The sequence below is a fragment of the Cygnus atratus genome, chromosome 24, assembly GCF_013377495.2.
Source record: "Cygnus atratus isolate AKBS03 ecotype Queensland, Australia chromosome 24, CAtr_DNAZoo_HiC_assembly, whole genome shotgun sequence".
In the NCBI taxonomy this organism is placed as follows: Eukaryota; Metazoa; Chordata; class Aves; order Anseriformes; family Anatidae; genus Cygnus; species Cygnus atratus.
This window is the reverse complement of record NC_066385.1, coordinates 5,279,389-5,294,635: the sequence shown is the minus strand read 5'-3', so window position 1 is coordinate 5,294,635 and position 15,247 is coordinate 5,279,389. Positions and strand designations below refer to the sequence as shown.

Here is a 15,247-nt window from a genome sequence, read left to right as displayed (position 1 = left end):
GGCACCCATCCAACCAGGCAAACCCATGGCAAACCCGGCAGGCACCCGTCCAACCAGGCAAACCCATGGCCAGCGCTGCAAACCACAGCCAAAATCTGTAGGATGTGCCCCAGAGCCCGGAGCTGGGGCTGCCACCCACCCCTCATACCCCTGCTGCCAGAGCAAAACACAAGAAATGAGAAACAAACCAAAAAACAAACAAAAAACAAAAAAAAAAGAAAAAAACACCAATCACCCCCCCAAAAAAACACCCCAAACCCAAAAAACAGGAACTTCAGAACCGCTTGAGCCAACCCATGAACAAATAATTTTAATGGTTTTTCAGCAGACTGTAGTTTTCTTGGAGCTCCACAGTCTCCTCTCTCTGAAGTTGGACAGATACAGTAAACACAACAAATATATGATACAACCCATCACAGCTGGATTAAAAAAAAAAATACACAAAAAATATAATACATAAAAAAATGGATTTTTTTTTTTAACATTGTGGACTGACACAGCTCTAAAAATGGTGATCGTAACCCTGGTAAGCTTTACAAAGTCTTTTAAAAAAATAAAACAGTACTTCATGTGAAATTCATAAATACACTGGAGGAGAACGGAGGGGTTTTGGGGAAGGGGGCGAGAAAAGTGGCTCTGGGGTCGTGGCTGAATCCCACCCGGGGCCGGGGGCCTGCGTGGGTGTCCGCGTGTGCGTGGGCTGGGGGGGGCTGGAGGGAAGGAGGGAGGCACAAACCGGTCCAGTTAACCAAGAGCTTCGTCCCCTGGGGTGGGGGGGCAGAGGCAGGGCAGGCGTGTGTGTGGTGGTGGGGAGGTTTGGAGCTTTAATTCCCAGAGTTTTAGATCGGTGAGAAAGGGAAGGAAAGAAGAAGAAGAAAAAAAAAAGCAGACAAAAACCAGGAAAAAACAAACAAACATGCTACATATGAGAACGCAGCTGGGTGGCGCAGCCCTGGGATGGGGGGGGGCTGTGGCTTTCCCCATTTCCCCCCCCCCCCTTTTTTTTTTTTTTTTTTTTCCTTCAACCAGGACACAGGCGTGGGGGTGGCTTCTGCCGGCAGCGAGGTCGAAGTCCCCGCGCCTCGGGGGACACATGGCGCCGTCCCCGCGTGGCTGCAAGGCCGATTCCTGAGCTCTCTGCGCTGTTCCTGCCCCTCCGCGCCCGGCACCATCGCACCCCGACACCCCACCTGGCTCCCCAGCCCCTGCTCCCGCATCCCAAATCCTTCCTGCCATCCCGCAGCACCTGGCTCTGCACCTCCCGCTGCCTTCGCTCCCCCTCCGGCACCAGGGCCAGGGCCAAACTGTCACCCCCTTGGGGTCCCTGTCCCCTGCCACCCTGCTCCGCGCCACCTCTGCCGCTCTGCATCCTTCCTGGGGATGCTCTTGCAGCCGCCGCCGCAGGACTGGGCACGCTGCCTTGGGTTATTTTGGGGCTGCAGCCCCAAAAATGCCGCAAAAATACCCAGTCCCGCATCCCTCGTGCCCTCTGTCCCCGCTCTGTCCCCTCTGCCCTGACCTCTGCCTGCTCACAGCTCTGCACCGCGCGCTCCTCCCTTCCCGAGCCAACACCCGGCTGCTCTCTGCGGGACGCGGCTGCCGGGAAAAGCCGACACCAGAATTGTCAACACAGAAAACAGGCAAAAAAAGGCAAAAAAAAAAAAAAAAAAAAAAAAAAAGACGGGAAATTTACATATGCAAAGTAAATCAGGCAAATCCACTGCACCGTCCTCGTCACACCTCGGCAAGCTACACCAGGGGTGCTTGGCACTGGCAAAGCCCCCAAGCGTAATCCCTGAAAGCGCAAACACAGCCCGGGGCTCCCAGTGCCACGCATGAACCTGGCTGCACTCTGCAGGGACCGCACGTGAGTGTGGTGACCCCGAGCCTTCCCCGTGCCTGCCTGAGCCATGTAATTTTGCCGTATGGCTCTGACCCAGCGAGCTCGGCTCCGCCACCTCCTCCAGCCACCGGCACCAGGGACGGGCAGGGAGCAGGTCCCCAGCCCCGCGGAGCGGCACAGGAGGGACAAATCCCGATTCCAAGCACGGTGTCTTTTTAAAAAGTATTAAAAAGCACTTTAATTAAAAAAAAAAAAAAGGAAAAAAAAAGAGCCATAAAAAATTGCTTTGCATCGTCGATGCCCTCCCACTCCAACGCCGCTGGACGGGCTCGGACGAGGAGCACCCTCCTTGGGGTGAGGGACCCGAGACACAGCTTCTCCTGTCCCTCCTTTTTAAGGCACCCAAGGGTGCCAGTTCCTGGGATGCAGCAGCAGCACCCCCACTCCGCAGCCCCTCTCCTGCCCTGCTCCTACCTGCTCCCACCTCGGCACTCCTGCCCTGGCCTTGCAGGGACGTGCCCACGTCCCCGCCGCCACCCCCAGCGCCGGGCTCTGCCACGCTGCAGCCACGCCGCTGCCACTGCCCTGGGGACGATGCCGAGGGGCTGGTGACACCGCGTCCTGGCCGAGCCACCGTGCTCCTCCTGCCCGCTTGGGCTCAGGGGGTCGTCCTCTGCTCCGACGTCCCGCGCGGTGCTGGCAGCGGCACGGCGCGGTCCTGACCTTCATCGGCGCCACCAAGGGCTGGTCTGTCCCCTTCCAGCGCCGGACACGGGCTCCCTTCTCCCTATGGTTCCTTTCTCATTCTTCTTTTTTTTTTTATTTATTAAAAAAAAAAGGAACTGTTCCTAAGTAGAAAACATCTGCGATCGCAAGTCAGTCTTTTTTGGCTATTGTTTTTCTTCCTCCTCCTCCTCCTTCTCTCTTCAAATGACTTCTCACGAGGCCGGGGGGCACGGGTGGCGTTTCTGCACGGCATCCCCCTCCCCGCGCCCCTCGTGCCCCCGCCGTCCCAGAGGACCCCTAGTCCTTCACCAACTTGTACACGTGGTGCTGGGCGCCGTGCTCGCTGGTGGAGACCTCGAAAACAAAGGCTATGCAGAGCAAGGTTTCCTGGGTATCCCTGTTCGTAACAACCTGCGGCAAAGCAGAGAGCGCAGTCAGGAGAGAGCTGTGGTGGTGGTGGGGGGTGATTTTATGCAGGGGGGGGTGCTTTTGTGCAGGGGGGGGATTGCATAGGTTCAGCCACAGCCACTTCGTTTGCACCAAATTCACACCAAATTTGCTCTCTGTTCCTCAGGGGGCTGCACAGAACCAGGCACAACGGCTTTATTTGCACCACCCGAAATTTTGCTACCCCTTATTTAGGAGGGTGAGTGCGCGGGCTTGGTCTCAGCCACTTTTTACATCATTTACACCATCAGGATTTGCTCCCTGCAGTTTGGAGGGGGGAGACACAGCCTCGGGCACAGGCAACTTGATTTGCACCGTGCAGATTTGCTGCCTGTAGTTCGGATGGGTTGGGGACGCACAACTCCAGGCACTGCTGCTTTCATTGCACCACCAAAAATTTACCTCCCGTTCTTTGGGAGGTTGCACGGGCTCAAGCCCAGCTGCTTGAATTACACCACAGAAATTTTGGTACCCATTATTCAGGGGAGGCATTGCACGGCTTCAAGCCCAGCTGCTGCATTTGTGCGGTCAATACAAAGCGCCCCGGGCCGGGGACCCCTGGTTTGATCCGAGCACAGACGAGGGGGATGCGGGCAGGTACCTGCAGGATGGTGAAATTCTCCAGGACGCTGTTCATCATGTACTTCTCCGGGAGGTGCTTGAGTTTGTGGATGAAGTTGATCATGTACTCGCACATGGGGGACCGGTGGATGCGGTAGACGAACCGGCCGTTCTCCAGCCGCGCGTACTCCGTCTGCGGGGACAGCCGGGGCGTCAGCAGGGGAGGGGCAGCGGGGGCCAAAATTGGGGAGATGCGGGCAGTGGCCAACAGGAACATCGTGGGGATAGCCCAGGGATGGCCCAGGATGGTCCTCATGGCCCAGGGATGAAAGAACCACAGCCCGGGCTGGTACCCTCGTGTCGTACACCCGGTTTGGGGGTTTACCCATCCCATCCCCATCCTGAGCCAGGACCCGCAGCGGGGACCCCATTCCCACCCCGTCCCTTCCCTGCAGGGAACTCACCTCCACCTTCTCCACGACCTGCTTCCCGAAGGAGCACACCTTGGTGGAGACCGTGATGGTCATGTTCTCTGCGCTGCTGTACTGGCTGCTCACACCGTAGAAAGTCCCCGGCCCATCCTGGATGGTGCTGTTCAGATCCGCCTGGGGGGAAGCAAGCAGGGAGCTGTCAGGAGCCAGCGCTCCCTTGGGGACGGGGACATCGGCTTCGGGAGCTGCTCGGGATGCTCGCCAGCTCCTGAAGGCAGGCAGAGCCCCGTAGCCAAACTTGAAAACCGGATCGTACCCAAAACTTGACGAGGAAGAAGGAGTTCTGGGGGCCGCGCTCGTAGAGCTCCTTGAGGCCGCCTTTCTTCTCGGGGAACTTGTCGTAGATCTGGCGGATGTCCACGGCCTCCAGCAGCGGGTCGCTGTACGAGGGGTTCGTCTGGCCGATGTGCACGAAGAGGTGTTTGCTGTACTGTAGGGGGACAAAAAAATAAACAGAGGGGGGGGTCAGCCCAAAGCGAGGTGCCACCAAGGATGGGCGCCGCCAGGCCTGAGCCGGCCGAGCGAGCCCTTTGGGTGGCCCGGGGGCGGGGGGTCGGGGGGGGGGGGGGAGCACATGGGGGGGGCACCGTTACCGTTTCGGCGTCCCGCGGCACCTCCATGAAGGCGGAGTACTCGAGGAGCCGGAGCTTGGCGGAGGCGATGGTGCGGTCCTGCCAGACCGGCACGGCCGAGGCGGCTGGTGGGAGCGGAGCCAAGGGCTCGTAACCTGAGGGGGGGGGGGGGGGGGCCCGGAGCACGGGGCGGGGGGGGGCAGCGTCAGCTGGGGCGAGCCCCCCACCCTGAGCTGCAGGGGTTCTGCTTCCCTCGCAGTGCCCCCCACCCTCCAAAATCTCCTGGGATGGCCATTTCCCCATGGGGATGCTGATTTGCACCCCCGCAGGATGGGGAAAGTGGGGACGTGGCTGGGGTCCCCGTCACCGGGGGGGGTTTGGTTGGGTTTAAACCCCAGGTTTTCACCCCTAGGGGGCTGGGATGGGGACCCTGGGGGGGTGGGGGGTGACACCAGGGAGAGGACGAAAAGCTGGGAGAGGGCGGCCCCGGCGCCGTTTTGGGGTGCGAAGCATCGCGAGGACGGCACTTACTGGCTAGTGATGGAGGCATGGGTGGCTGGATGGGGTAAGCTGGTTGTGCAAACGGTTTAATGCTGCAAAACGAAGCAGGTCGTTAGGGTAACGAGGCCGGGTCCCTCCGGCCCTTTTGCCAAGGTGGGGGGGGGGCTGCCCGGCGTGGGGGCTCCTACTTACTCCTGAGAGGGTCCAGGCTGTCCTGGGATCGGCCCACTCCAAAACTGGGGGAACAGCAGAGGGAACACAGTCAGCGGCTTCTGGCTCCCCCCCGTCACGTCCCTGCTGCAAACCGCACCGAGCCCCCAGAGCCCCCAGGAGCCTGGTGGAACCCCCCCCCCCCCCAGTCCGTACATGGGGTCTCATCCCCGCGCCCCCCAGCCTGGGGTCCCCGGAGCCTTCCTCACCCTGGGGGCAGCAGAGAAGACGGCCTGAGGAAGAGGAGGGGGGGGGCTGAGCTTGTTCTGCAGGACGCTGGCCGACACGATCTGCGCCGAGGACATGGAAGCCATGCTCTGCAGAGCCTTATCCTTCGAGACCTGGTCCTGGTGCGGGGGGGAGGGGGGACAGAAGGGAGATGGGGGTGACACAGAGCCCCAGGCAGGCTTGGACCCCCCCCTCCCCAAGCAGGGTTTGTAAAGCAAGGGATCAGGGGTGAATGCGACCCCCCCCAAAAAATACAGCCGCGTTAATTAATGCTAGTATCTCACACGTGTCTCCCCTGCACGGGACCCGCCAGGTCCCGAAGTTGTCCCCACTCCCCCGGGGGCACCAAGGGTGTAGCAAGGGGGGGGGGGGGGGCACAAGGCAACAATGGGGCGATAAAGGCAAGGCAAACAGCACAAGCTCAACTTACCAAGTTCATGGCCTGTCCACAAAAGAAAGGAAAAGAAATGGTTAGAGCCTGGGTTTGCACCCCCCGAGCCGTGTACCGCCCCCCCCAGATTGTCACCGCAGCTTGGGCTGGGGACAGAACCCCCCCTGACCCAACTTTTTGGAGGGGGACACCGATGCCTGCAGCTTGGCCCTGCCAGGACCGGGGTACCCAAGCCCCGTTATTTTGGGGGCTCAGCACGGCCACTGCGCACAGCGAGCCAGACCTGCAACTTCGCGGGCTTTCCAACAGCCTGTGCACCCCAAACCTCAAAAAAAAATAATAAATCCTTAAAGGAACCCTTTTTTTCCCTTTTTTTTTTTTTTTAATTCCTTTTGCTCCAGAGAGCAGGAGCTGAAGGCGCCGCGGTGCTGCCCGGGGCTGCTCGCCCAGCTGCGTGCGGGTCCTGCAGACACAGCCTTTGCTCCCCCTCCTCGCCCGGCTCACGGAGCCATCGGAGCCACCGCACCGGGTGATTTATTTTCACCTGGGGCCCGGCAGGGCTGCGGATGCGAGATCGATAGCGTTCGCTGGCAGGGCGTGAGCGTTGTGCGTGCAGGCACACGCCGGCCGCGCTCACAACCCCCAGGCACGTGGCTGCGCCTTAAAAAATAGAAACTGCTCAGGGGAGGGAGCTTCAATTCTACGGTGTGACAGCTGGGGGGGGGGGGGGGGCGAGAGGCTTGTCCAGCCCAGGAACTGCCTCTGAGTATGGATGTTTTCCATCCACATCGCTTCGTGCCCTCGCTCCCTGGTTATCCCCACAGGCTGCCTGCAGCCAGAGCAGCCCCCGGAGCCTCTCCGCTGCTTCTGCACCCCCTCACTGTGTGTTGTGCAGCAAGAAAAGCCTTTTTTTTCTATTATTACTATTCATTGCAAAGGCTTCTGCTGTTGCTAATCCCTGCTGGCCCATCTCCCCGGCAGCCCCTCTTGGGGACCGGTTTTGACAAACGAGCCCCGAGGAGCCGCCCCGAGGAGTTTGGGGTGCCCCCTCCTGGCTTCTCCCAGCAAACAGCCAGGGTTTGGGGGTCCTCCTGGCACTGGGGTCTGCCACAACCTGCCCAGCACTTTCGGAGGGCACAGCCTGGCGGTCCTCGAACCCTCAGGGGACAAAACACCAGGGTAAGCTCGGGACATGTCCCCTGCTGCCAGCCCCCCTGCAAGAGGTGATCTGTCCCAAAAAGGTGGCAGCGCTTTGGGGACTGAGCGCACCTTGCCTGGAGGTGCCGGGAGCGAACCCTATGGGCTTGGTGCCAAAAGCTTTCAGGCCCCCAAATCTTCTGGAAGGTGAAAGGAGGAAAATCCCTCCTGGATCTGGCCCGGGGACTGGCAGCGGGGAGATGCTCCCCGGTTTAACGGTGCAGGGATTAAATCCGGAGCATCCCAGGCTGTGCGAAGGGGACATTCCCAAGGGGGGTGGTCGTACGTGGGGACCACGCTGTCCCCCACTTCGCACCGTGTATACCAGGATGGGGTCCAACCCCAGAAGGGCTCCGTCCTCGGGGCACGGCCCCGATCCTGCCCGCGCCAACCTTCCCCACCTCCCACCCGCCATCCCCACCCTCCCCACCACCACCACGAAGAACGGTGGAAACGGTTACGGAAAGGTTAGTCGGGCTCCAGTTAGAAGGAAGGAAGGAAAGAAAAGCCAACCAGAGGAGCGGGCGATCCAGTTTTTTCCTCGCTCAGCTCCCTTGGCCCCTGGAACCACGGGGCTGTCCCGGGACCACCCGGGGGGGGCAGCGTGCCCGCACCTCGGCACGTGCTGCGGCGTGAGCCCCAGGCTGGCAGCCTGCAGGGACCTGAGGGCATCGCTGCTTCTGCGGTCCCCTGGCATGGGACATCCCCTGGCACGATCCCGGGGGGACCACGCTTGTGACCAGCCCAGCTTCGGGGGTCCCATTTCAATTTTGCTTTACTGTGCTGGCTGCGCTGGGCTGCGTCCTTTTCCTCCTGGGAGAAGCCTGGCTGGCCCAAAGGAGGAGGGCAGCGCTTGTGCATCGCCGGGGAGGGTTTAATCCTCCCCTTCCACGCGGCTGGGTCCTGGCCTGGGCAAAAAGAGGGGGCTGCCCCCCAAAATTTGCTGCTCTGGGGGAGAGAAAAGGGCTCCGGCCACCTCGACCGGCCCTTCCAGCTGCACATCCCTCGGGGCACCCCAAAGCGATGCCGCTACAAAACCATCGGGTTCCAGGAGCGAAGGGAGGGGGGAAGAAAAAAAAAAAGCCATCAAAAGGAGAGAAAGCAGCACACCAGAGAGCGGAGAGCGTTAGTGGTCAGCGGCCAGGCGGGGAAGCGGGCGCGTACCTTCAGCTTGGACTGAATCTCCCGAGATTTCCGCCGGGCAAGAACCTGCAAGTGGCTAGAGACCTGCAGAGAGAGAGCAGAAGGAGAGGGGAACAGCAGAGCCGTCAACCAGAGGAAAAGAAGAGGAAGGAGAGGGGCTGCCCATGCTCAGAGAGACACCGCCGGGAACACCTGGGCACGGGCGCCAACGTACCTTGATGCCAACCTGGTACTCCCGCACCTTCTTCCGAGCTAGAACCTGTATGTGGCTGGACACCTAGGGCCCGCCACGCCGTTCGGAAGGAAAACACAGAGAGCGTGAAGACATGTCCCTGAAATGGCTGCCGCCGCCGTCCCAGGGGGAAAGGGACGCGCGGCAAAGGGGCGGGCGTGGGGCTGCCGAGGCGCCCCCGGGTGCTCCTGGAGATGCCGATGCTCCTGTGGCGGGGCGAGCTAGAGAGGGAGGAAAAATCGGGGGGACCGCGGGACGCTGTGCTGGATGACGCCGGTGCTGCTCGGAACGAAGCCTGTGGTCTGCTGGGGGGGGTCCCGAAAAGATAGCCCCCCCCGGCTGTGAGTGCAGGGGCTTCCCTTGCAGACAGCCCCGAGGATGCTCGCTGGGTGCCCCTGTAGGGCGCTTCAGTGTCCCCGAGGGGGACGTGGCACGGAGAGGCCGGTCCCCAGGGCTCCAGGTGGGAAAGGCGAGGAGAAATTTGTTTTGTCCAGAGCCCTACGAGTGTCCGGGATCCAGACAAAGGGGCTGAGCTGCAGACAGCCGCCCCCTGGGGTGCACGGCCCTGCCCCAGCTCTGTGCCCGCCAGGCACCAGGGCTCATTTTGGCACGCTCCCTCTCATACCAGGCTGCCCAAGGCCCAGGAGGGGACGCCACCACCATATGCACTGTCCTCTGCGCCTGGGCACGTGTGCATGGCCCAGAGCATCAATTTCGCCCTGTGCTCCATCCTTTCCGCAATGGAGGGGGTCCAGGTGAAACAAGAGAACAGAGAACGTAACGACCGTGGCTGGACCCGGGTCCCTCTCCTTCCAGCAGCAGTCCTGGAGGAGTTTTTCCCCGCAGCACCTGGGGTGCAGGTATGTCCATCCCATATGGGGACGGTGGCATGGGGCGGTCCCAGCACGAGTGACCCCAAAACACCCCAAACCCATCCCTCCCCCTTGTGTGGGAGATCTCCTGCTCCTCAGTGTCCCCTCGGGGAAAGCCACTGAGCCCACCAGGACACATGGCACGGCCCCGGCGGGCAGTGACGAGCCACCAGGCGCGTTACGAGCAGACGCATTGCTTGGAGGGCTGCAGTGCCATGCTGCTAAAAGGGGGGGGACGATGGCGTCCCCCCATCCCACCGGCATCCCTGCCTGCCTGCTGCCAGCCCCGGGTGCTGGCACATCAGGGCAGCGAGCTCTGCATTACCCGGGGCTGCCCGAGACCGGCGCGGCACAGCCTGTCCCCTGGCTGCGATGGGGACAGCATGGTCTCAGCCCCGGGATTTTGGGGGTGCCGTCCCCGCAGGGTGTGCCACAAGGGGCACGCAAAAGTGGGGGACGGTCTCTGGATCCAGGTGGAAAAGAAGTGGGTGGCGCACGCCGACGGACGCACACGCTGCTGCGATGGAGCTGCAGCTCCCTTACGGAGAGCACGAAACCGAACCAGCACGAGGAGCAGGAGGAGGAGGAGGCGAGGACGGCGCCCCCGGGAAGGGCCGCGCAGGACGCACAGCACAGCCGGACCCCGCCGGGCTCACCGGGCACCCCCCTCCCGATCCCCCACCCCAAAAGAAAAGCAGAGCCACGGCCTCACCTGCTTCCTCGTCCGTGTCTTCCCCGTCCGCAGCTTGATGTAGCGGGCGATCAGTTCGTTGCGACCTGCCGGGGGAGCGCAGCCGTCAGCGTGGGGGGACAGCAGGGGACAGCGGGGGACAAGGGGACAGCGGGGGACAAGGGGACAGCCCCAGGGGACCTGATGGCACCAGTCCTTAACGAGGGAGGCTCTGCCGGGAGATGGCGCTGCCATGACGGCTGTCTGGCCCCCAGGGGACATTGGGGTGGCCCCGAGGGGACATTGGGGTGGCCAGCCCCCAGCCGAAGCACGGGGACCCCCCTCTTTTGGTCCCTACCCTCAGGGCCCGGCAGCACCGTGGGGGCAGGGACTGGGGGGCTCAGCGGGGGGTGGCAGCCACCAGGGACCCCCCCCACCGCTGTGCCCCCCAACACCGGTGGCCACGGACCCCCCAAAAACCCAACTGCGGCGGGGGAGCCAGCCAACCCCCCTCCCGCAGCCCTTCCCACGGGGGTCCTGGGGTCCCCCCCCGGCGCCCCGCTTCCCCCAGCAAGCGCTCGCGAGCCATGCTGGCCTTTCCACCAGTATTTCCTAACGTCCTGGGCTTAATTCGAAGCAGAAGTGCTTTTGCGCCACATTTTACGGGCCAGCTGTGGCCAATCTACGTTCAAACGTCAGAGCAGCTGGGAGCTTTCTTCTCCCAGCCCCGTCCCCGTCCCCCCGCCGCCTCGCCCCCCGCGCACGGGGGCGGGCAGGCACGCCAGATTTATTTTAATGGACCAGATGGTCGTGGTTGGAACTTGTCGAAATGCCCTTGGAGCGGGTTTCGACTTAAAAAAAAAAAAAAAAAAACCTCTCTTTAAAAATAAATAAATAAATAAATAAAAAATAACCCCCACCCCGGGCGTCCCCTCCCAGCCCCGCAGCAACTGGGCGCTCCGAGGGGGGGGGCGGGGGGGCGCAGGGGGAGCGACAGGGCCAGGTGCTGCGGGGACGGCTGCGCCTCGGGGTGCCCGCAGCGGGCAGGGGGTGGTGGCCGGGGCCACCGTGGGTCCCCTGGCAATGTGGGCACACCGTATGCAGCCGGCGAGGTGTCCCCTCGATCCGTCCTGTCCCCTTGCGGCACCCATGGGTGCCCCGGTGCCACCCCGCAGCAGCCCCAAAGCACCAAGGTGCCCTGGCGTGTTGTCACCCAGCCTCGGCCGCGGCGCGAATATCACTGTTTGGGCCGCCTTTTAATTAGCCAGCAGCTCCTAACGAACGACCTGGGCTTGCTGCCGCAGCTCGCTCTCGCTTGCCGAAACCTCGGCGTGGATGGAGCCGCGGCCCCGCGCCCGCCCCGGGCACCCCGCGCCCAGCCCTGCCTTGCCCTGGTCAGCACCCAAGGGTGCCAGGGTGACGTGACGGCCCGGAGTGGGGCGCTGCCCGGCCCTGGCTGCGGGGAGATGCGGTGCCGGAGGACGGGTACGCCTTCCCCGAGCACCTCGGCGTCTCCCCGCTGCCGAGTCCCGTCCCCATGCTCAGCCCTTTGGAAATAAGTAAGGGAAATGACACCCGGCTGCGATTACGCACCCGAGCGGGGCAGCACCCTGTGCCAGCACCCCGTGCCCAGCACCGGGCATCTCCCACACCTCTCCCCGCACCCATCCCGCCTCACCCCGCATCCCGGCACACCCGGGGCCGGCTGCACCCTGCAGCACCCATCCGGGTGCCCACGGCCGCCGTCCCAGTCCCCCGTGATTCACCCGGGGTTGTGCCATTCCCTCGGCGAGGGCACGTCCTCTCCAAATTACCACATTCCCGAATTCCTCTCCCCTGACACCACCACGTGACCAGTTGGACGGCCCTGTTAAAATAACCCAGTGGGACACGCCGGCGGCCGACGAGCGGCGCGAGCAGCGTGCCCGGCCCGGCCCCGCGGCTCCCACCTGCTTCCCGGGGCACGCGTGCGTCGCTCGCTCCGGCTCCGCGGGACGCTGGCACCCACCGGCCCCTGGGATGGCCTGGATATAGGGTGCTGGGCGCAGGGTGAAGCCACCCATCTCCGGCTCAAGCGCTTTGGGTGCTGCCAAGGGGCTCCCCGAAATACCGCTGCCAGCCGGGGCGCTTCGCGAGGGGACGTGCAGCCCCAAAAATAACCCCGGCGCCTCCCCCGGGGTTTTGGGGTTTTGCCAGCCCCGATTCGGGTCGGACCCTGCTTTCCACCCCCCCACACCCCGTTGCCTGCAAGAGAAGGGCCCCCTGCCGTGCCCCACGAGGGCTCAGCTCGGCCCCCCCGGGGGTCCCCAGCCCCTGCGCAGCCCCGGGAGGGTGTGGGGAGGCGTTTGGGTGCAGCGGAGGGTTCTCGGGGGGGGGGGGGGATGAAAGGCTGGCGGGGCCGCTGCCTCTTTAAGCAGCTGCCAGATGTCTCCAAAAGGCTGGAAAAACCGGTCCTGCGCCCGGGGCGTGCTGCGCGGGGGCCAGGCTCCCGGCGGCACTTCAGCTATCCTGGAGAAATCCAAAAAATGCGCCCGCGCGGGAAGCCCTGCGCTCCCCTCGGCCGCCAGCCCCGGCCGGGGGGCCCCGGCAAAGCAACGGGGTGGCACGGGCGGGTGGCGCGGGGACGGGGGGCGGCTGCGGCGTGTCCCGGGCACGGCGGCGTGGCACACGGCCCCCCCCCCCCCCTCCCCGGATCCGCCTGTCCCCTCTCTGCCGTGGTGGGTGGACGGCGGTGTCGCCCGGTGGCTTGGGGTTGGAGGTCAGGGGTGGAGGCACGGTGCCGCGGAGGTGGCACCGAGGTCACCGGCCCTGGGGGTGACAGCACGGGAAGAGGAGGAGGAATCCCTACCTCGGCAGGGATGGGGACACCGTGGCACCTTCCTCCTCGGTGGCACCACGCGCCCCTGCCCACAATCATCCTCATCCTCCCTTGCCGCCAGGACAGAGGCGTTTTGGGGGGGACCCCAGAAAATCCCAGCTGCGCCCGCCCGACCCCATTTCGCAAACGTGGCACCGAAACCAGAAGCGGGGGCTCGGGGCGGGCCGGTGACCCCGGAGCACGCTTCTTTCGGGGTGCTCCCCGCCGCCGGGCTGCGGTCGGGGAAGGTTTGGGGAGCGTGCGGAGGGGCGCGGGAGGTGAGCCGTGCCCGCTCCCTGCCTGGACGGCTTCGGCTCCACCAAACCTGTCGGTCCGGCACGGCCGGAGAGGGAGGAGGTGCGGGAGGGAGAGCCGGCGCGCAGGGAGGGGGACGGCCCCGGCACCGCCAGGGGACACGGGTCCACCGCACGCCCCGCCCTGCTCCAGCAGCTTGGGGAGGTGCTTTCGGGGTCGGGGGAGCTCCCCAGACGTGGTTTTTGGGGCAGGAGGCTTTGCGTCAGCCCCGGTTTGTAGCTCCAACCCCAGCGCGGCGCCCGTGCCGCCGGGTCCGTCCTGTCCCCCCCCCCCCCCTACTCACCGTACATCTTGCCCTCATCCGAGAGGATGATTTTCCGCCGGCCGCAGGGGGGGTAGATCGCCAGCGCCTCTGGAGCTCTGCTCGATGTCCGGACTCCACACCCCCTCGGCATCATTGTCCAGACTCTTGTCCATGCCGTCCTGGCCATCTTCCCGCCCCTCCCCGGGGCTGCCGCTGGCGTTCCAGCTGTTGGACGCTATGGTGCTGGCTGCTCTGGGCTCCGACCCCGAGCCCCCACGGACACGCGACAACCTGCGGGACAGAGGGACACCCGTTAGACCCTGCTACCCCCCTGCTCCCGGTGCTGGAGGTGCGGGTGACAGCGTGGGTCCCCACGTACGGCCCCGCTGCCGGCTCGGTCCCTGCTTGCGCCCGGGGAGCTGGGAGCGCACCCCGGTGCCGAGCACGCCGATGCCAACCGGCGTGCCCCGAGCGCACGGCTGCACCACGAGCACCCCAAATTCCAGCGGGCCGAGCCACCGAGCGAGCACCCCGAATAAAATCTGGGGAGGAGCGCCCGACGGCGCGCCGTCTGCACACGGTGCCGCCTCGGGACGGGACAGCAGCAACCCTACAAACCCCACCCCGTGCCAGCACCCCGGGCTCTCCAGCCCCTAAAAACCCCGCTCCGTCGCACCCGCTGAAGGCAGGGCAGACGATTCCACGGGCTTCACCGGCTGTTTTGAGCCACGTTAATAGGAACCAGGCGGCCGGACCCCTCCGGCAGCCCGACCCCTGCCACCGGGCACCTCTCCGGAGCGTCCCGCGCCCCTAGGATGCTGCGGGGGCTGCCGGGGAGCCCTCACCCCCACCCCCCCCCCCTCCGGGCCGCTCCCGACGGGTTTTGCAATAACACGTTCGGTGGGGAGCGAGAGGTTCTCCCTGCGCCGCGCTTCCCGGACGGGCTGGGAGTGTGCAAAGGTCTCCAGCGCAGACATCTCCTTTTAAAGGAACTGCAGCAACCCGCTGGCTCGAGCGCGCTGCGAGGCTGGTTTGTGTTGTGCGGTTGGTCTGGTTTTTTTTTTTTTTTTTTAAATAAAAAATATTTTTTTTTTTCCCTTTCCCTTTCTTTCTTTCTCCCACCCCCCTCCCCCCCCCCCCACACCCAAAGCCCGACGCCCAACCCCTCGGTGTGATTCAGCCCCCCTGTTCCCCAGCCCCGCCCGCCCCCTGCCCCGCTCCCCCCCCCCAACCCCCCCCACCACTCCTCGCCCCCCCCAACCCCCCCTTCGGCGCTCCCCCTCTTGCCGAGCATTGGCCCAAAATCGGAGACACTGATTTGTAGGGATGGAAGCCAGCGAGCCCGTGAAGGGATGGCGGCGCTGTGCCGGAGGCCCCCATCGCCCCCGGCCCCCTCGGATGCACCCCGGGAGCCCTGGGGGGCAAATTTGGGGGGGGGTGGGGACTTTGCAATCCCGGCGGGTGCGAAAGGGGATGGGAGAGTGGAGAGCTTTGTTGGGGGGGGTGGGGGCACACTTTGGGGGATGAGCCCCCCCCACACCCACGCCCACCCCGTGCGTCAGTGGGATCGCAGCGTGTTTGGTGGGGCCGCGAATCCCCCACTCCTCAGCCTGAACCCCACAGCACCACGACCCCACAGCCCCCGGGTGCCTGAGACCCTCCCCCCCAGCATAACCCCCCCTGCCACGCATTCTGGGACCCCCCCAGCCCAGGCCCACCGGATAACTCCCCAGCTGCTTGCGGCGCC

The 15,247-nt window shown here is 64.1% G+C and overlaps 1 protein-coding gene across 1 annotated transcript; it reads right to left on the bottom strand.

The window, feature by feature from the left end:
* Positions 1 to 294: 294 nt before the first annotated feature.
* TEAD3 (TEA domain transcription factor 3) lies at positions 295 to 14,279 on the bottom strand. Its single transcript, XM_035569194.2, is given in 15 exon segments — positions 295 to 2,980; positions 3,618 to 3,770; positions 4,042 to 4,182; positions 4,325 to 4,498; positions 4,662 to 4,795; positions 5,172 to 5,233; positions 5,334 to 5,377; positions 5,561 to 5,698; positions 6,010 to 6,021; positions 8,332 to 8,394; positions 8,525 to 8,587; positions 10,127 to 10,191; positions 13,540 to 13,613; positions 13,615 to 13,791; positions 14,177 to 14,279. Coding segments are annotated over 14 exon segments (1,296 nt in total). The 5' UTR covers positions 13,674 to 13,791; positions 14,177 to 14,279; the 3' UTR covers positions 295 to 2,866.
* Between the last annotated feature and the right edge of the window lie 968 nt (positions 14,280 to 15,247).